This window comes from Oryx dammah, unplaced genomic scaffold, assembly GCF_014754425.2.
Source record: "Oryx dammah isolate SB20612 unplaced genomic scaffold, SCBI_Odam_1.1 HiC_scaffold_29, whole genome shotgun sequence".
In the NCBI taxonomy this organism is placed as follows: Eukaryota; Metazoa; Chordata; class Mammalia; order Artiodactyla; family Bovidae; genus Oryx; species Oryx dammah.
Window position 1 is genome coordinate 106,125,225 of NW_024070213.1, and position 22,479 is coordinate 106,147,703.

General features: G+C 38.0%; 1 protein-coding gene across 1 annotated transcript in view; it reads right to left on the reverse strand.

Moving 5' to 3' along the window:
- The window catches only part of ACSS3 (acyl-CoA synthetase short chain family member 3), a 168,225-nt gene that overhangs the window by 18,450 nt on the left and 127,296 nt on the right, over window positions 1-22,479 (reverse strand). Inside the window, exons 10-13 of the mRNA XM_040234490.1 lie at window positions 19,874-19,969; window positions 16,866-16,929; window positions 3,703-3,784; window positions 1,201-1,323 (exon numbers count right to left, since the gene is read on the reverse strand). Coding sequence (XP_040090424.1) covers window positions 1,201-1,323; window positions 3,703-3,784; window positions 16,866-16,929; window positions 19,874-19,969 — 365 coding nt within the window. The remainder of the gene's footprint in view (window positions 1-1,200; window positions 1,324-3,702; window positions 3,785-16,865; window positions 16,930-19,873; window positions 19,970-22,479) is intronic.

Here is a 22,479-nt window from a genome sequence, read left to right on the forward strand (position 1 = left end):
TGCAGCCTACCAGGCAAGAGTACTGGATTTTCCAGTCAAGAGTACTGGAGTGGGCTGCCATTGCCTTCTCCAAGAAGCATTAAAAAACAAACAAACAAAAAAACCCTTTAATGATAAAGGAAACACAAATGGGTTAGTATATCCACACAATGAAATACTGCACAGAAACATAAAAGGATTAATTATCAATACACACAACAACTTGAATGGATCTCAAATAAAATAATCCAGTCTCCAAAGGTTACATACTGCATTATTCCATTTATACAACATTCTAGAGGAGGCAAAAACAACATAGGAACAGAAAAAAATTAGTAGTTCCCAGGGGTTAGGCATGGGAAGGGTCAGAATAAATAGGGGACCTCTTTGGCAGTGCTGAAATTTTTCTTTATCCTGTTTGTTTGTGATGGTTATAAGAATCTATACAAGTATTACACAATAAGGGCTTCCCAGGTAGCTCAGCAGTAAAGAATCCACTTTCAATGCAGGAAAGACACAGGAGTCATGAGTCCAATCAAAGACACAGGAGTCATGAGTCCAATCCCTGGGTCAGGAAGATTCCCCTGGAGAAGAGAACAGCAACCCACTCCTGTATTCTTGCCTGCAGAATCCCATGGACGGAGGAGCTCGGTGAGCTACAGTCCATGGGGTTGCAAAGAGTCACACACGACTGAGCAACTTAGCACAAGCATTACACAATAAAAAGGAGCATTTTACTCTATTTTAAGGTAAATTAAAAAAAGAGAGAGAACATTTTAAAATACTCTTCTGGAGACTTGGTATAATTTACATTGGAAGAAAATTCTCAGGATTTAAGAGTACAATAAAGTGTTTAAATATCACACCAAGTAAAGACTATATACAAACCTGGTTATCAAACAAGAGCAAATCAAGATGCTAGAAGCAATCAAGTAGCAAGATCGAGGTGCAAATGTATACAGACTCTGCCATAAATTACAAATATAGGTAAGTGCTTAAAATTCCTCTCTGTTATGCAAGCATAAATCGGGGGAATATGGAGAACAGGAAAATCCACAGGAGAGAAAGGCAGGTGAGGGAAATACCTGAGTGATCACCAAGCCTATGCTTCAAAGGAAGGGCCTGATCATTTTTCAGGTCAAATGACAACCTCAGTATTGACTTTACCTTAGTTCTGTCCCTAAATACTATCTAGAATAAAAGACCAATATTCATCAATACCTCCTCAATGGCACCAGCAGAAATCCTGTGACCTGCAACATTTATCACGTCATCAACTCGAGACATAACATACACGTAGCCTTCTTCATCCATGTACCCAGCATCCATGGTGTCATAGTAACCCTGAAAATAAAGAATAAATAATGTCTGGTTAGCATCTAGTATTAGGTAATATAATTATTTTTAATCTTGGTAAAATATAAAATAGGATAAAAATAGGTTTGCATTTGGCTTTCTCACAACTAGCCTATTGAATTCCATTAGTTCTGATTTTGAAAGCTTACTATTAATAGAATCTCTTGGCCCCCTTGACACCCAGGAATAAATTAAAGTGTTCTTATATATGTTGAAGCTAAGCATTTGAACTGAGAGTTTCAAAGTTTACGAACCCAATTTCTTCTTTTAATGGAGAAGTAATAGCTCAATATTTCCAGTATGCTACAGTATTGCAAAAGTAGTTCTTTGATAGATTTCTTGTGTTAATTTGTAAAGGTCTTAAAGCTCTCTATTTATTTATATATATATAGTATAATAATTATTATTACAAAAATAGACCACTAATTTGTTAACATAGATTTAGATTGGACTCGAGCTTCAGTGAAATTATAATTAAATAGTAAGTATATAACTTAATTTTTTGTCAACTCAGAGTAGCAGTACAGTTTCACTGGTCCAGATGTCACAAGAGAATGAAAAATCAAGAATAAGAATTAGAAAGAAAGAAATATTTCTTCCCCTAATGCTTCAGAATTGCGTTAATATCTGTATGATGACCTTGGGCTTCCAGATAAATCCAGGCAAGTCACTATTTGTGTTTCTTAATCTTCCTAAGACTCAGTATGCTCATCTATTAAACAGGGTAATGGGCCACGCCTTATAAGGCTATGAGAGCGTAAATGAGATGGAGCATATAAAGAGGGCAGACTGAGGCACATCATAAATCCTCAATAATTGGCAACTCTTACAGCAATTACTATAAGAAAGGCAATCTAGAATACAGTTAAGAACATGGGCCCTGGAGCCAGAAATTATGGGTCCAAAAGTCAGCTCTGTTCCTCTAAACAGTGTGCAAGTTACTCAACCCTTCTGAGCTGTTCAGTTGAAGGGCTGAGGTAACAAGAGAGAGTAGAGATTCACTATATCTAATTTAATCATAAACTACGGTTCATGGGGCTTTGAAGGAGCTTTCAATTTTGTTAAAGGTGCTCATGTTGAAAACCACACTCGCATATCATATGTTACTGTCAGGCTGTAATTAATCACATCAGTTCTCTGATGATTTGACTGGGGCCCATTGGGCAGATAGATGGGGCTTGTTGGCGTCAATTCTAGACAAATCCTCTTGGCCACAGTTCCTTGGGGGCATGTTTAATCTTGGCTACTGAGGTCATTTAACCTGAGATGTCTTTCTCAAGGAAGCTATTTTAATTCTTGTCATTTGTCTAGTTGATTAGGTTAGGTTTCCTTCACTCACAAATAAAAAGGATAGAATGCTAAGTACTTAGACTCACCTTTGTTTTTTAATGCAATTCTAATCATTCATTCTTTTTTTACCCAGTGCATAATGAGGACCAGGTATTTCTCTAAGGGAAAGAAATAGAGGTGAAAAGACAGCAGCAAGATGAGAGTGGGACCCTTTTGTGTATTATCAATTATATACTATTATAAACATAAACCACAGAGTAACAGGAAAAGGATAAAACAGAATGCAAAAAGATACTTTTTGTTATCCAAAGCACTAAAGTTGGATGTTGAGTATACTGTCTTTATGCTGTATTTGTATTTTAAAATAAAGAACTCAGAGGGCACTCAGGAATAAATGCCAATAATAGGCAAAGGGATTAAAAAAATACAATTTCTGGCAAGCAGAACAAATGTTCCTCAAATTTTGTTCATACAGAGGAGGTGTGCATGAGTGCTAAGTTGCTTCAGTTGTGTTTGACTCTTTGCAACCCTAGGGACTGTAGCCTGCCAGGCTCCTCTGTCCTGAGCTTCTCCAGGCAAGAATCCTGGAGCGGGTTGCCATTCGTCCTCCAAGGGATCTTGCCAACCCACAGATGGAACCCATGTCTCTTATGTCTCCTGTACTGGCAGGTGGGTTCTTTACCACTAACGAGGTTCTAATGACAACTGTCCAGTTCCGATCAGGTGTTCCCAGTCTGTGAGGAGGAATCCAATGCAAGAAATCATATAGAAAGTCTCCAAAAGTTTTAGTTTAGCAAAACCTTCCCTAAAATGAAAGGCTGTTAACTCTCAGAAAAAAAAATAAAAGAAACTAAGATATTTCTATGTCCAGAAACTGATAAAAAAATATTAAAATGACTTATTTAGACATTTGAGCTTTGGGCATTCTTCCCCTCTGAGGTCTGGAAACTGGTCCAGATAACCTTTAAGGGTAGCTTTGTGATCCACGATTCTAAGAGTAAGCTGCTCAATGTAACAGGCAAGAACTACAGAGAAGTATGTAAGGTGAGTTTAAAAAAAGAATAACAAAATTCTTACAGGAAATTTTTCGAAGTATAAATGCTTGAATGCCTCTTGATTCTTCCAGAGTCCTGAAAACGCTCCAGGTGGTAATGGCAACCTTATATAAAAACAGAGCATGAGAATTAGGATGAAAGTGGTAATAAAGACAGAAGTAATCATTTTCTGCCATGATGAGTAAGAACAATTCAAGTCCCACATTGAATTGTAACCCCTAAACCTGATAGATCATGTCTAATTGTGGGTGAAGCAGCTGACCAAGACATAGCAAATTCACGGAGGGGTAACTGTAGTTTCCGAGAAGGGCACCAAAGGCACACCATCTTGGCATTCAGATAGTGATTAGCATCAATCATTGTTTTGGTAAGAAGCATAACATCTGCAAAAAGGAACCAGAAATGCATCATTATATTACTTTTAAGGGAAATTTCCTTCCACCATAGGCAAATAAATCAATTTATTTTTGACATATCAAGGTACCAACTGCCACCTTTGCCAGTCTTGTTGTGTAGTGAGATGATCCAATGAAACATCCCATGAATAGTCTTATCTTCACAAACAATGTGTCTCCCCACTCTTCCCTCTCCTATTCTTCCTTTTCATGACAATCCAGACCTATGTTATTTCTCACCCCTATGAACTCATGAAGACATGTGAGCATATAAAATAGAAGATAGCATATATCTGTTCTTTGTAATCAATTTCCTCTTCAATTTCCTTCTTTTTTTTCCATAGTATTAAACAGGGATTATACATAAGAATCCGCCTGCAATGTGGGAGACCCCAGTTCGATTCCTGGGTTGGGAAGATCGCTTGTGGCTCAGATGGTAAAGAATTTGCCTGCAATGCGGGAGACCTGGGTTCAATCCCTGGGTTGAGAAGATCCCCTGCAGGAAGGCATGGCAACCCACTCCAGTATTCTTGCCTGGAGAATCCCAAGGACAGAGAAGCCAGTCCATGGGGTCGCAGAGAGCCAGGCACGATTGAGCAATTAAGCACACACATACGGCAAAGGCTCACCTCTATCTGTGCGTGCGTGTGTTCAGTCATGTCCAATTCTTTGTGACCCCGTGGGCTCAGCAGCCCACCAGGCTCCTCTGTCCACAGAGTTTTCCAGGCAAGAATACTGGAGTGGGCTGCCATTTCCCATTCCACAGGATCTTCCAGATCCAGGGATCAAAACTGCGTCTCTTGTGCCTCGCGCATTGACAGGTGGATTTTTTACTACTGCACCACCTGCAAAGCCCATATCTATCTATCTTTACATAAATAAATCAGTAAATTCTCATACCAGTTCCCAGTAGGAATATCACCTATCAAAAATAACCACTCAGTGTATTTTCTGGACACAGAAACTTGTGAGATGCTTTATAGTTTATAAATTTAGATACTGTAAACTTTAAAGATTTTCAAAACCCTACTCTCTGGTGCTCACACAAGACACCAAGGGAAGCAGTGATTTCATAGTGCTGATATGGGAAAATGGAAGGTGAGGCAAACACAGTGACTGCCAACATGAGGCAACATCACCCACTTCCAACCCCAGTATTCGACTTCTGAGACACTGAATCGTACTCTCACATTCTGTCAGGAGAAAACGCTGTCCCCGGTGGGATCAGCCACCCAGCTAGGATCATCCTTTTCCACCATGTCTAGCCTGCCCACAGCTCTTCCCTGGCTAAGTCTCCTTTTTGTACTATTTTAAGATGGAGGACAACTGTGACCCCAGTGTTTCTGGACCTCGGATCATTTCATAAAACACACGAGAAAGCATGTTATAACCTGAAAAATTAAAAACGACAGAGATACTGCTGTATTGCTACTGCCGTTACTATAACTGTTCATCGCTAATTTGCAGGAAGCCAGCAAGCTGAAGCGTACAATCCCTTCAGGTCCTTTAACTGACTTTTCTATGTTAGGCTGTATTGGAGACAGCAGAGCTGGGTGGGGTCTGAGGTACATTTGAATGTACACGTTGGGTAGAGGGGGAACAGTTCTTACTTAGTTCCACCTAACACTGAGATACACAGAACTGCTGATCCAAATTCCTAAACACGTAATATTGCGCATACGAAGAACAATGTGTGCAGAAGGACATGCTGTTCAAGTGTCTCATCCATTGTATCTACCCCAAATGTAAGATTTCTAACATCCATGCACTGCCTCTTCCCAGTAAACAGAGACTTCTGAGTGTCTGCAATAATAATCCAGACAGGTTAGTACTTCAGGTACTGAATGTGAGGTGCATTTCCTCAGTCAGTTCAGTAGCTCAGTCATGTCTGATTCTTTGCAACCCCACGGACTGCAGCACGCCAGGCTTCCCTGTCCACCAATTCCTGGAGCTTACTCAAACTCTCGTCCATCAAGTCAGGGATGCCACCCAACCATCTCATCCTCTGTCATCCCCTTCTCCTCCCACCTTCAATCTTTCCCAGCATCAGGGTCTTTTCCAGCGAGTCAGTCCTTGGCGTCAGGTGGCCAAAATATTGGAGTTTCAGCTTCAGCATCAGTCCTTCCAGTGAATATTCTGGACTGATTTCCTTTAAGATGGACTGTGTTTCCTAGTGGGCTAGAATATACCTAGTTCAGTGTGTGCACATACGACCAAGAGTTTAGCATTTTCTGGTAAGAGTGTTCCTGGAGAGAAAAGGAAATCTTACACTTCCCAGAAGTTGATTAAGTTTACAATCTCTACTCCTAAAAGAAGACGTCCTGATGATCTGTTTTTTCTTACTTCCTAAAAAAGTTTGATAGTAGCAATTAGTAACATATAGACTGTATGTGTTAGTCACTCAGATGTGTCTGACTCTGCAACCCCATGGTTGTAGCCTGCCATGTACTCTGTCCATGGAATTCTCCAGGCAAGAATACTGGAGTGGGTTGCCATTCCCTTCTCCAGGGGATCTTCCTGACCTAGAGATCCAACTGGGTCTCCTGCATAGCAGGCAGATTCTTTACCACCTGAGCCACCAGGGAAGCCCAACAGATAGATTATATTCTTATAATTAATTAAAGTCTAGAGGCTTACAAGTACAGATAGCAATTCCTTCAGAAAAAGTGAGCTTTAAGGATACTTGCTTTCTCAGCCACTGCACAAAACTTTAAATATCTGCACAAATTTTCTGAAGAATAGGGACAGCAGGAGTTTTTATATCATCTGTGAGAAAGGTTTGCCTAAGTTTGGATACACCTATAGACCCTGGGAATTAAGTATAACACAGCAAAAGTATGATCCATGGAGAGGAGTACAGAATATTAAGGAGAAATATAAGGTCAAATATGAGTCTTAAAGAGGGACCAAGAAAAAAAAAAAAAAAAAGACCATGAAGAAAAAGAAGAAAATCAGAGTTGTATGAGAACCAGGAGACACTAGTATGTGAAGAGCCTCCCAAGCAGAGTTTTAGTAATACTGAGTGTTCAACAAGGTCAAGTGAAGAGCAACTTATTTTCCAAGTGGATTCAACAGAGGTCTTGGAACTCAGTGACCAAGATACTGTGAATCACTCCCAGGATTGCCATTTCTGCAGAGAGGAGCTGAAATGACTGCAGTGATCAGGGAGTAATCAGGAAAGTGCAGATGGTAAGGTTAGACTAAACTTTTTTAAAGTTTGTGGGTGACCAGAAGGAGAGAAGCAAATCAGGGTTTAATGAAGAGACAGGCAGATTTAAGATGTTAAATACTTAAGCAGAAGTAGCCAATGGAGAGAGGGTGGAGATTTGAGAGTTAGAGAAGAAAACACCAGAAGAATTCTTTGATCATTTAATTAATTTATTCATTCATGCACACATTAACTCATGCATTTATTTTCTGCATTCAATCAAGTATTTGTGGACTGTTTGGCATTCCTCAGTCACTGTGTTAGACATGAATGGTAAATATATATAAACCATTTTCCAAGATGAACAGAGATTCTGGCATATTGTGTATTACAGGAAATTTAGTATTTTTTTTAGAACATGTAGGGAGAAGGACTGTAAAGAATGATGTCTATTCCATTAAGTTAATGATATAACATCAACACATCTTGAGTGTTTATATTCAAGATATTTGTCAGGCAAGTTTTACAGATGGTTAAACCCTATACTATCAGGAACTCTTGGAAGGGAAGTTTTTTTTTTTTTTTTTTTAATCACCAGCCAAGGTCCCATCATTTCATGGGAAATAGGTGGGGAAACAGTGGAAACAGTGTCAGACTTCATTTTGGGGGGGCTCCAAAATCACTGCAGATGGTGATTGCAGCCATGAAATTAAAAGACGCTTATTCCTTGGAAGAAAAGTTATGACCAACCTAGATAGCGTATTCAAAAGCAGACACATTACTTTGCCAACAAAGGTCCATCTAGTCAAGGCTATGGTTTTTCCAGCAGTCATGTATGAATGCGAAAGTTGGACTGTGAAGAAGGCTGAGCACCAAAGAATTGATGCTTTTGAACTGTGGTGTTGGAGAAGACTCTTGAGAGTCCCTTGGACTGCAAGGAGATCCAACCAGTCCATCCTAAAGGAGATCAGCCCTAGGTGTTCTTTGGAAGGACTGATGTTAACGCTGAAACTCCAGTACTTTGGCCACCTCATGCGAAGAGTGACTCATTGGAAAAGACTCTGATGCTGGGAGGGATTGGGGGCAGGAGGAAAAGGGGATGACAGAGGATGAGATGGCTGGATAGCATCACCGACTCGATGGACGTGAGTTTGAGTGAACTCTGGGAGTTGAAGATGGACAGGGAGGCCTGGTGTGCTGCAATTCATGGGGTCGCAAAGAGTTGGACACAACTGAGCGACTGAACTGAACTGAACTGAAGGTATGGATCTGTGGCAAATGGCATATGTGTCTGGTCCTGAGTCATTTTTGAGATGCCCCTAAGAAACTTCTTTATTATCCCCAAATCTAACTGAGGAACAGGCAGGAAAGCAAGATATGAAGTTGCAGTTGATAATTAGTAGGATAAAGTAAGAGAATGCTATTGATTCTTCACTAATAAAGTCTGGTGAATTGAAAAATTCAAATGTTAATTGACTATTGAAAAGAGACTCTAAAGAAGGAACCTTGGAAGATAACACTTAACGGTCCTAATGCAAAGCAGGAAAGAAGAGGGAGTTCCAGAATTGGAAGTATCAGTGATTTTGTACATGAATATGTATAAAATATGTAAGAAGCACTAGTCTCCAGAAAAAAAGTTAGGTGTATATGAGCTAGAGCAGAATTGTTTTCTGCAGTATTCAAAAGTAACACTTTTCTTGTTGCTAACCTAATGCTTATTCTATATTAAATGCAGGTTTTACTTAGAAAAAGAATACTTTTTTTTTTCTGTAGTTACAATAATATGAAAATTCATTGGAAAGGTAGACGGAAGGAAATTTTCTGAAAATACTAAGAAACATGCTGGTTAATGCCTTGTTGTTTACAAGTTCAGTCACTAAGTCCTGACTCTTTGTGACCCCACAGACTGCAGTACCCCAGCTTCTCTGTCCTTCACTATCTCTCAGAGTTTGCTCAAACTCATGTCCATTCAACCATTTCACCCTCTGTCGCCCCCTACTCTTTCTGCCCTCAATCTTTCCCAGCATCAGAGTCCTTTCCAATGAGTCGTTTCTTCACATCAGGTGGCTAAGTACTGGAGCTTCAGCTTCAGTGTAAGTCCATTCAATAAATATTTAGGGTTGATTTCCTTTAAGATTGGCTACCCTTGTGACTCAGCTGGTAAAGAATCCACCAGCAATGTGGAGAGCTGGGTTCTATCCCTGGCTTGGGAAGATCGTCCGGAGAAGGGAAAGGCTACCCATTCCAGTATTCTGGCCTGGAGAATTTCATTGACTGTACAGTCCACGGGGTCACAAAGAGTCAGACTTGACTGAGCAACATTCACTTTCCTATAGGATTGACTGGTTTGATCTCCTTGCTATTCAAGGGGCTCTCAAGAGTCTTCCCCAGCACCATAATTCAAAAGCATCAATTATTTGGTGTTCAGCCTTCTTTATGGTCCAACTCTCACATCTGCACATGACTACTGGAAAAACCACAGCTGGGACTATATACACCCTTGTCAGCAAAGTGATTACTCTGTTTCTTAATATACTGCCTAGGTTTGTCAAAGCTTTTCTTCCAAGGAAGAACATTCTTTTCTTTTCCTGGCTGAAATCACCATCCTCAGTGATTCTGGAGCCCAAGAAATAAAATCTGTCACTGTTTCCACTTCTCCTGTTCTATTTGCCATGAAGTGATGGGACTGAATGCCTTGATCTTCGTTTTTTGAATGTTGAGTTTTAAGCCAGCTTTTTCACTATCCTCTTTAACCCTCATCAAGAGGCTCTTAGTTCCTTAGAGTGGTGTGTCACTGGTGTCATCTGCATATCTGAGGTTGCTGCTGTTTTTCTTGGAAATCTTGATTCCAGGTTGTGATTCATCCAGGCCAATATTTCACATGATGTACTCTACATATAAGTTAAACAAGCAGGGTGACAATATACAACCTTGATGTACTCCTTTCCCAATTTGGAACAAGTCTGTTTTTCCATGTCCAGTTCTAACTGTGGCTTCTTGACCCACATACATATCAGGCAGAAAAGGTGGTGTGGAATTCCCACCTCTTTAAGATTTTTCATAGTTCGTTATGATCCACAGTCAAAGGCTTTAGTCAACGAAGCAAAAGTAGATGTTTTTCTGGAGTTCCCTTGTTTTTTCTATGACCCAACAGATGTTGGCACTTTGATCTCTGGTTCCTCTGCCTTTTCTAAATCCAGTTGTTATATCTGGAAGCTCTCAGTTCACATACTGTTGACATAGCTTGAAGGATTTTGAGCATTACCTTGCTAGCATATGAAATGAGCACAAGTGTATGGTAGTTTGAACATTCTTTGGCATTGCCCTTCTTTGGGATTGGAATGAAAACTGACCATTTCTAGTCCTGTGGCCACTGCTGAGTCTTCCAAATCTGCTGACATATTTATGGCAGCACTTTAACAGCATCATCTTTTAGGATTTGAAATAGCTCAGCTGGAATTCCATCATCTCTACTTTGTTCATAGTAATGTTTCCTAAGGCCCACTTGACTTTACACTCCAGGATGTCTGATTCTAGGTGAGTGATTACACCATCGTGTTTATCCGGGTCATTAAGACCTTTTTTGTACAGTTCTTTGCATTCTTGCCACCTCTTCTTAATATCTTCTGTTTCTGTTAGGTCCTTGCCACTTCTGTCCTTGATTGTACCCATCTTTGCATGAAATATTCCCATGTGATCTCTAATTTTCTCAAAGAGCTCTCTAGTCTTCCCCATTCTACTGCTTTCCTCTATTTTTTGCATTGTTCACTTAAGAAGGCTTTCTTTTCTCTTCCCGGTATTCTCTGGAACTCTGCATTCAGTTGGGTATATCTTTCCCCTTCTCCTTTGCCTTTTGTGTCTCTTTTCTCGGCTATTTGTAAGGCCTCTTCATACAACCACTTTGCCTTCTTGCATTTCTGTTTCTGTGGGATGGTTTTGGTCACAGTCTCCTGCACAATGTTATGAATCTCCATCCATAGTTTTTCAGGCACTCAGATCTAAGGCGTTGATTATCATCCTTCAAATATAAGGTCAAATGCTACCACCCTGTGATATCTTCCCTAAGTCTTCCCAGAGTGAAAAGGAGAGTTCTGTTACAATCCATCTAATTGTGAATGTGGAGTTCTGCTTAAAGAATACTTTTTCCAAGTGTTAGTCACTCTATTCTGTTAGACTTTTTTGCAACCCCATGGGCTGTATGTAGCCTGCCAGGCTCCTCTGTCCATGGAATTTTCCAGGCAAGAATACTGGAGTGGGTTGCCATTCCCTTCTCCAGGGGATCTTTCTGACCCAGGGATCAAACCCAGGACCCCTGCATTGCAGACAGATTCTTTACCATCTGAGCCACCAGGGAAGCCCATTCTTCCCAAGGAAATCCTTAAATAGCTAATGAAGGAAGAGAAGACCCATCACTGTAGAAGGTAAACATCCCTGACCAATCTGAAAAATAAAACTCCTAGGTGTCTCCAATCCCACATAAAGGATGGTCTATATTCAATACTCCATCAGGAATGCCCATTTGTATCAGAAATAAATTGAAGACAAAACTTCTGTTCCCTAGAGAATTCTAGAGTCAGATCCCAACTTTGCACTCTCAGAATTTCCTGTGAGGTCTTTAGGCTCTGCTGGAGAATTTTCCTATGAAGCTATTTTTTGTCTCCCAAGAAGTGACTTAGTAGGCCACAATTTCTTTCTTTCTGGGTAGACAAACAACTGGGTAAGAAATGTGAGTTCTAGATACATAACTACTAATGATGTTTAGATTTTAATAATGTTTTAGATTAAAAAATGAGATAATATATGTCCTAATGCCAAACTTAGTGTTGTTTTAAGGCTAATAAAAAGATCATACTAAAATCTGCATAGGAGATGTAGGAAGGAATGGGATAACAACCCCATGCTACCCCTGGTTTAGTCAAAGGATACACTGGTGAACGAAAGCTATCCTGATCTCCCGAGAAAGCAGCCCAGTGAGTGACCAAGTCACTCTTGCCAAACTGTAAAGATGCAAACAAACATTATTAAGGGCCAAGTGTTCAATATCTGGAGGCCGAGAAACCGGCAGGCACCAGGGTAAAAGCCCCCCAGACGAGGCCATCTAACTCCCTGGCACCGCATTACTGCCTGCTGGGCACAGGCCAGCGGACACAGCAGGAGGCAGACAAGCTGCGCTTCCGAGAGCAAGAGCAACGACCATCTGGCCAAAGATAAAGGTATGTCCACGAGTCAGGAAGAGTCAGAGACCCATGGCTTTAGTAACAGCGAGCGCTGTGGCACTGAGGAAAGCAACTGCAGTTCAACTTTGCTTTCATGCCCTGCGCGGTGTTGCCTGGAAATTACTGACTCATAGTTTTATTTCTGTACTTTGGAGCTCTGGATGCAATTACAGAAAAACCTTCTAAAATGCATGAACATTCTGTATTCATAGCAATTCAGATATCATAACTTACCCACAAAATTAACTGCCTGGAGTAAGTTTCAAAATCAAAAGAATTTTCTACCTCCATGCAGGCATGTCGTTTTCTCTTCTTATAGAAAGATAAATTCTTTGAAAGCAAGAAATCTACAAGAACTGTAAGATTCATGTTTATTACATCATAGGATCTACAGTAGTTTAGGAATCTCTAAAATGTCTACCTTCTCGTTAGGGATCCTCAAGAGAAAAGCAGGGATTTTTAGAAAGCCTTAACAAAGGAAGTTAAAAGAGCAAAAGTGGATCAAGAGGGTTTTTTTCAAAATTATCACATATTATTATTTCTGATTTACGGATGAGTCATTGTAACATGATAAAATGAACCATATAATGGTGCTAAGCTATGCACCTTGTAAAACTTGGACATATGATTATAGCTTCAGATTTTAAAGAAACTGCAGGAGAAAGATAATTTCAAACAAATTTGGGATTAAAACAGTGAGACATAATATATATATTTTTACTAAATTACTTTAATGTAGTTTGAGCCCCATACATTTCAAATATTCCATGTGGATTTTTCTCTCTATTCTTTCTAATCACTTCAAGTATAATTAGTGAACATGAACAGCATTACAGAATATTGTTCTTTTAAAGAATATTTCTCTTAATTATTACAGAAGTACTAACAAAAAGTGTAAGTAGGAATAATAGAGAAAAATGACACCTAACTCTGACTGGCAGGCACCCCCCACAATGGCTTTTAAAGCCAGATCAGTTTTAAGTCCCTCATGGACTGAGTCATTCTTATTATTGGTGGCCTTACTTTATATCCATGCAAAGATAATAAAATATAGCAATACACCATACAAACTAGAACATTTTCTGGAAAAGGTTGTATTTTTGCTTTTGAAATCATATAGCAAGTAGACATACCTATAGTTTACCATTGATTATTATTTCTTAACAATCACTGTAGAGATTCAGGAATGATGGGAAGAAAATACAACCTACATGTTTGCAAATAAAAGGAAACATTTATGAAGACTATATTGACAATGAAGTTGTTATGATGTTAAATGTTATAAATTTTTAATTTCTCAATACAGTTGAGAAATACAATGTATTGAGTCAATATATTTCTTAAAGATTAGAAGCTCAGATATTTTGTGAACCTTAAATATCATATACAAAATCCTTAACCAAAAACCTTTTGAAAGTGAAAGTGTTAATCACTTCAGTCCTGTCTTTGCAGCCCCATGGACTGTAGCCCACCAGGCTCCTCTGTCCATGGAATTCTCCAGGCAAGAATACTGCAGTGGGTTGCCATTCCCTTCCCCAGGGGATCTTCCTGACCCAGGGACTGAACCCAGGTGTCCTGCATTGCAGGCAGATTCTTAACCATCTGAGCCACCAGGGAAGCCCACAGCCACCAAGCGGTTCTGGGGACCCAGGTAGCTACTGGTCCCTTCTTTAGAATATGGTCTACCTGGAAAATTATTCTCTTCTCAAACTACACAGTTTTTTTAAGCCATGGTAATGTTTTTAAGTCAAGAAGGTGTGCTTTTCCCTTAATTCAATTAAACATATATCTATTATGTGCTCTTAAAAAGCATTCATTGGACATTTTCCATTCTGGATGAATGATAGGTCCCCTCAAGGCAGAATAGCTCTAGATGAATACACACAAGTCTTAATAGACATTAAATATGAAATACCCTAGCATACTGCAAGCAACCACTGGGATGCATGAATAATTTTCAGGTCAATGAGTCAGAATGGAATGGCTACTGCAGATGAGAGTTTCAAATGAAATCCTTACTATCACAGGTAAAAATGAGTTCCTGAAATAACGTTTCAAAAGTCTGAGATTTAAAAAAAAAAAAGATCTGGTGGTAACTGTTTTCGGGGTGTTTTTTTTTCATTATTTCTACCCTACTTTTTGAAAATAATTATATATATATTTTGAATATAATTATATATATATTGAATATAATTATATATATATATATAATATTTACAAACACCTAGTTTCACTATTGGAGAAGGCAATGGCACCCCACTCCAGTACTCTTGTCTGGAAAATCAAAGGATGGAGGATCCTGGTGGGCTGTAGTCCATGGGGTCGCTAAGAGTCGGACAAGTCTGAGCGACTTCACTTTCACTTTTCTCTTTCATGCATTGGAGAAGAAATGGCAACCCACTCCAGTGTTCTTGCCTGGAGAATCCCAGGGACGGGGGAGCCTGGTGGGCTGCCATCTGTGGGGTCGCACAGAGTCGGACACGACTGAAGCGACTTAGCAGTAGCAGCAGCAGCAGTTTCACTATTAACCTAAGGGAGGAATCCAAGTCCACTGCATCTTGTAATATTCTGTGTCATCAAATAATTTATAATGAAATCTCAGAATCCCAAATCTGCACAATAAAATTCCCTGTTTATGAACAGAGAGGGGCAATAAAATCATTCTGAATTGGAGACAATCTAAAGCACAGAATATTTTAAGACATCAGTTGTGTCATTTTCAAGTACTTGAAGTAACACTAATGAGTATGAGAAAAAAAATTGTAGTTTATTTGCTTTATTATTTTAGAATGGTTGTGGGGTGAAGCCACCAGTAATTAGAGTGACAGGATGCACGAGGGATTAAAACTACGCTGGCATCAAACGCTACCTCTGGGATCTTGCAAGCACTGCTTTATGAAACAGATGACTCACTTAGAGCTAGGGGTGATATAAACATGTAAGCTGCTGGAGTGCTTTTAAAAATTCTCACAAACCATGTACTTCCCTAAGCGAGCTAGACATTCACCCACAATTTTGTTCAGATTTATTATTTAGCAAGCCCTCCCCTTGTCCCCAACACTTTTCCCCTTTCAATTTCAATCAATTGAAAGATTTCAATCAATTCTATGTTAATATGAATTCCTATTCAGAAAAAATATGAATATAAATGGTATATTCAGAACTAATTTTCCATTTGCCAACACAGGTCTTAAAATTTAAATTAAAATAGTGATAAAGTGTTTTTGTGTTTACTGATTACAATAGGAATCTGAGAAGAACTGTATCATAAGGTGTATCTCCTCTATAGATTTTTGTAAGGTTACAGCATCTCTCCCTGAGAAAAAAACACATGCTTTTAAAAATTACTATTTATCATTTAGTCTTTAAAGAACTTAGAATGTTTATTAACCTGAAGAAAAATTTTATACCAATCTGAGAATGCCAAGTAATAAGAGTTCATTTAAATAAACAGAAAATAAAACTTAAAAAAACACATACAATGTTCTTTAGTTATAACAGCTCATTCTGGCAAATTCTACTACTTAACATATGTCAGTAAAGATGACAACATCATGCTAATCAGAGGCACTAAAGCTACCTGTATCAGTCATCAAAATGTCACATATTGTGTGTCTCTAATTTAACTTCCATTTCAGCTGCTCCAAGCTTAATAATTTCAAAGTATTGATTCAACCAAAGTAAATTTGAATATTTTTATGATAAATTCTAACATTTTATCTGTCAAGTGAACAATGATAAAAACTGTTAGCAAGGAACTGTGGTACCTGAAGAGTCAGGAATTACATGTCACGCTACTATTTGACCCATGCTATTAATTACACATTTAGAAATTTATTCAGTACCATTGTAATGATCAGAAAAGAAAAGACAATACAAAAAGGTTGTTCAATACAGCATTATTTATAATCATAATATTCAAAAAAGACTAAGAGGCCTAGAAAGGGGATAAACATTTTTAAGAGGTAGATAAAATTTAAAATGCTGTGAGATAGGGTTAAGTAAAAACAGGAGTACCTAAGAATACACTAATTTCAACAATGTAAAATGCTTGTCAAAAAAATGTCATATATATATATTACAAAATTAACACTTGTCACTGAAGTGTTACAGTATAAAAACTTTATATACTTCTTTATATTTTTGGTATTCATATTAATTTTATCATCTGTGTATTACTTATATAATCAGAAACATTTTTTAAAAGATGCAAGATTTATCTTTTTAAAAATCACATCTAAATTGGTTCCACTTTATGGGGTTTCCAAGTTTAAATTATAAGACCAGGCAATGAGTATTCTCAAACAATACACAAGCTTCTTCTGCAACCTCTTCACTAGTAATACCATTGCAACCACTCTGTTTTTTCTTAATCTTCTATATCAATTCTTGCTCTTTTAAATAATAGATGGCAAATTTTGCTTACTTTACCACGATGTTTCCTAAACACCGAGCCTTCAGTTTTTGCATGTTGTCATCCAAAATCATAACTGCAAAGTAAAATATAAACAAATAAAAACAAATAACCTTAAAGCTTGAAAGTTTTCATATTTAATCTCCCAACTCTAGCTTAAAAAAGGCATCCTTTAACTCCCGTGAGATCATGAACATGTATAAATACACTAAAATGTCTCAGAAAATTTAAAGTGTACATGTCTTTGATTTTTAATTAGATAATTCATTTTCTTCAGAGCCTTCCTTAAATAAGGACACTATTTTAAACATGCTAGTAATATTAAAATCTATGTTTATACTCATTCAAACATAACCTTTCATTCTGTCAAAAATATTAAAAATATGTACAGCTTTTCAAAATTAAAGGACACAAAGTTTTAAAATACAATCAAAACATATTTTGAACAATAAAAATAAAGAATTCAAAAGCCTGGAAAACTCCTTTTTTCTGATTTAAGGCTTAATATCCACTTATGAGCTTTAAAGGTCAATTTAACCTTCCCAAATATTATCCCAATGTGTTCTGTGCTATACTGTTAAAACCTTGAAGGATTTTAGGAAACCAAAGCAGTAACCTAGTACAAACTAGAAATAAGGACATATCATTATGTTTTAAGCTTTAATAGATCCTTTTTGTGGCTTCATCCATCCAAGTTATTCTACTCAAAAAAGCGATAGGAAAAGAAGAGCATTACTTCCAGAAAAAGTTAGTTGCTCCCATCTCTGTGTTCCCAGAGCACTATTCTATTCTGACAGTTATTAGCGGTGTCAGTATCTGTCTCTCCCTAGATGTGAGCTCATTAGAGGTGAGGCCATGATGCATGATAATTCATCTTTGTTTCCCCAAATCTCAGCACAGTGGCCAATTTACTATGTGCCCCAGAACACATTCTATTACCCCTCCAATTTCTCTATCTAAAAACTGGAAATAATTCCCTTGTCATAGTGTTGTACAATAATCACTTGAAAAGAAAACTCAGCGACAATCTTGCATAACATACTAAATAAATGAGAGATTGAGTATTACATTACATTGCATATTTTTTACACAAAATGGTGTTCTTTCCTTCCCAAAAGGATATGGCTTTTTTCATTATAATATTAAATGTTACATTATACTTTTGAATCTCTGAATAACCACAAAACATAAAAATCATGAGTCATAAAGTCTTTATTTCCTTGGTTATACTTTAGTTCTAGTGCTTAAGCTGTGCTGTCTGTAAGCTAATGACTTTCAGACAATGAGAAATGTCTGTACTGAAATTCCATGAGGCATCAAAGCTTTAACTCTTTCTTATAACTGGATATAAAAATGGTACTGAAACACTGAAAGGGAAATGGAGTCAACATCTCCCACGGTCATCAGCCCCTAAAAATGGCCCAACACAAAAGCATTTTTTCTGATAAAAGGAGTAGAGATGATAGAACTGTTCAAAGAGAGGATTTCACTGAAGTTGGGTTCACCCTTCCATGCCTGGAGAAGTCACTGACTTCACAAAGTATCTATTCTTACCCTTAAAAAAAAAAAAAAACTTGTGTCTTTTTATAAATATATTTGCTAGGCTAAAGCAAATAATCCTTAACCAGTCATTGTCCTAGAAAGAAAATATAATATTTTTATATTAGAGAAGTAAAAGACAAATCTCTAAACTTCGTAATTTTCATGAAAATATAAACTGTATGGAGGAATTATTCTCTTTCCAGATGCTGGGTTTAAGCTAAATGTGTGACCTTATGCAAATAACATAACTTCTGTATCTCATTTTTCTTGTCTGTAAAATGAATGTGTACATCTAAAACAAGTCAGTCCCTCTGGCTTCTCTGAAATACTAATGACCCTACCAGCTAGGATTTTGTTCAGTTTTCCTACCAGCAGGCACTGCCTTAGTGCTTCATTGGGTTCCATTTCAAAAAACAACCCTACGAAGCATACAGAATTATTGTTCCTGTTTAGAAATAAGGAAATTGAGTGTTTGACTTGTACAATAAAGCATAACTTACACAAGTTACTTTATATAACATATACAACTAAGAGGTGAAATCCAGAGGAAATTATTGAACTATTATAATCACTACTGATGACTTAAAAAAAACTTAGATGGAAAAGATAGCGTATCTCATGTCACATACTGCCAACAAGGATGAAACTGTTTTTTCTTTTTAGAATCTTTACTCTTCATATTCATCTTCTAGCCAACAAGTTTCAAAAACTTTATTATCACCCCTAAAGTAAAAGCTAATATATATAATGGGAACAACTGCAGCTTTTAATACAGAAACAAACAAACAAAATAAAACACAATGGTCTGCACTGTCCTCAGGACCTAACCAGCTGAAGTACTTTTGTAAAGTTATTTAGTCTCTCTGGGCACCAGCTAACTCATTGCTAAAATGGGAATAATATCACAAAATTAAATAAATTCGTCATTAATTAAAACAATGTATGCAAAGTACTCAGCACCTAGCATATATTCCGTTAAGTATTAATCTCTCACATAGGTCCTTGCACCCATGCTAAATCGCTTCAGTCGGGTCTGACTCTTTGCGACCCGCTGGACTGTAGCCCACTAGGCTCCTCTGTTCAAGGGATTCTCTAGGCAAGAATACTGGAGTGGGTCGCCATGCCCTCCTCCAGGGGATCTTCCCAACCAGGGATTGGACCCGTGTCTTATGTCTCCTGCACTGGCAGGGGGCTCTTCACCGCTAGCGCCACATGGGAAGCCCATAGCTCCTTAACTTGCCTTATATTTTGACATTATTTACAACATGCCCTTAGAAGTCTACAATATCACTTCTGATAAAATTGGCTAATAACAAAAGTTATCACAAAAAGTTAGACGTTTTTAATACAAGGCATTCACTCAATCAAATACTTATTAAGCACCTACTACGTTTCAATCAATATGATTCACACTAAATACAGAAAAATACCAAACTTATTAACATTACATATTTCAAGTAATCAAGGTAACTTCTCACCATTGTATCCTGGAACACTTTTTCCTGCTTGCCCTGGAGGAGGTGTTTTAGAATTACCTAATCCAATGCAAGATGCTGTAATTGGGGATCCAGTCTCTGGAGAAACAAGTAATATTTATGATTTAATATTTCAACTTGAGATCATAATGGTTCTTCGGTGCTTGCACTGCCCCTCTCCCTCCACAGAATTTCATTGCATGAGGAATAAATAGGGTAAGCCTATTTTTAAAAATGAAACAAATCCAGTAATTTATATCATATCAACATTTTTAAAACTTAAGGATACAAATTTAGAATCATATACATAGCAGCGCTCCTTTTAAAGAAAGGCCTCTTTAGTGTTTTCAGTTGTGAATCAGCAGGCATGAAGAATGGAGAATTATGTGGCTGTGACAGTTTTACAAAACACAGTAAAAACTGAAAAATCTCTAGTAAAGATGCTTTCTTTTAATTCACCTAAAGTTATTTTATCAGGGTAAGTAACAGCAAAAGGAAAAATATTTCTGTAATTTATAACTTAGTCTCTGGAATAGGTAACACAAGATTTTTTAAAATATATATGAGCAGTATCATATTCTAATTTTTTAAGAACTACTTTTGCCTAGAAACCTTGCTTCAAAAACTAAATTCATCAATATTTTATCAAATTCCTCTTAATCTGCTGCTCCTGGACTTCTGAAGGCCCAAAACCTAGGGAGGAAGATACTTATGTTATGCTGATTATTTCAAGACCAGTGACTTACAATTATCGAAAACTTTTAAATTTGTTTTCTCTGTCTGAAGTTATAACAGAATAATAGCAGCTATTATTAATACACGATAATCATAAGTTCTGAAACTTTTATAATTTTTTTATAAAGCAATGCATTTGTTATTACTGGCAAATGCAAGTTTGAAGTTACCAGAATATTCTGAATATGAGATTTGTCTCTGTGAGGGGCAAGTGGGTATTGATACTAAAAAGTTTCAGAACTATTTTACATACATAAATGTATACCTACATACATTCAAGGGATTAACTGTCAAAATAATGGGATACAAAGTAATCCAAAATATTAATAACATCTATCTTCCTAAGGACCCAGAATGTGTTTCTTTCACCATGATTTATCACCTATTTGTGTCACTTTAGAATACATTTATTACTGTTCTTTACCTTCTAGAGTAGTTCAGTTTATTATTCACATTTTGATGGCAGCTCAGCTGGCATCAGTAACAGAGGAAAAGCCCTCAAACATTAAAATCTGGTTCCTGAGTCACAGTCCAGTGCTTAAGATGCTAAGCCAGATGGTCACTGCTGAGCAGAAGCAGTGAGTAACCAGAGCAGACACTGCTGATGTTTAACAAAGAATTCTCAAATATTTTCATATGATGACAAAAAATCAGGAGGTATTTTATGACATGGCATTCTATCAGCTATGAGCATTCTCCCCACAGCACAATTAAAGCAAGGGAGGAAAACCCCAGGTTTGGAAATTTAGCAGCATTTTCCCTTTGCCATTTGGAAAATATCTGAGTACTCATCTCATCTCAGCTACCCTTGAAGAGCAGTGAGACAAGAGCCGTGGTGATGACAGGAAGCAGCCCTGCAGAATGCGGTGCTTAAAGGAAGGTACTCAGAACAAAGTGACAAGAGGAACAGAAGCTAGTAAGACACAGTAGGAAAGAGGATGTCCCCTTCGAGATGCTACTGCTCCCCCTCCCACCCTGGAGAGAAGCAACTGCTGAAGTCAGTCTGCTATTTCTGAAGCATATCTTGTCAAGTTGAGTTGATGAGTAGGGCCCCTCCAGTCATCTGAAGTTCAAATTCTCCACACTTCTCAACACCATGAGGCCTCTCAGCAACTTACCAGTGGACTGCTCCGGAACCTACAAACGTACCTTTCAGTGGCTCTAATGCCTATCGATGCTTCTAGAATCTGCTGCCTACAAGAAAAGCAAACAAACTACCACAACCAAACTCTTAACTGCACCCTGCTACATCTCATCTCAGTGTGGATTTTTATAAAGGATGCGGGCTCTCTGTTCTTCTGATAACATTGGGAGTAGGGAGGATGGGAAGGAGAGGTGAGAAGAAAACCTACTCTGAAACAAAGACACAAGAAACCGGAGCACTGTCAGAAGCTGACACTACGGGGCTTTCCAGGTGGCTCAGTGGTAAAGAGTCTGCCTGCCAAGCAGGAGATGCGGGTTTGATCTCTGAGTAGGGAAGATTCCTTGCAGAAGGAAATGGCAACCCACTCCAGTATTCTTGCCTGGGAAATCCCATGGACAGAGGAGCCTGGAGGCAACAGTCCATGGGGTCACAAAGAGTTGTACAGGACTTAGCAACTAAACAACAACAAAGCTGACATTATACATCCTTCCCAAGATTCTTAACCATCTTTTCATAGCGACTACATATTCATAATCTTCAACCTTCAACTGTCTTGTTTATGAGTATAAAGCAACTATGAAAAGTAGAAACTTACAATACCATATGTAAAATAGATAGCCAACAGGCATGTGCTGTGTGACTCAGGGAACTCAAACAGGGGCTCTACAACAATCTAGAGGGATGGGATGTGGAGACAAGGGGAAGGGAGGTTCAGGAGGGAGGGGACATA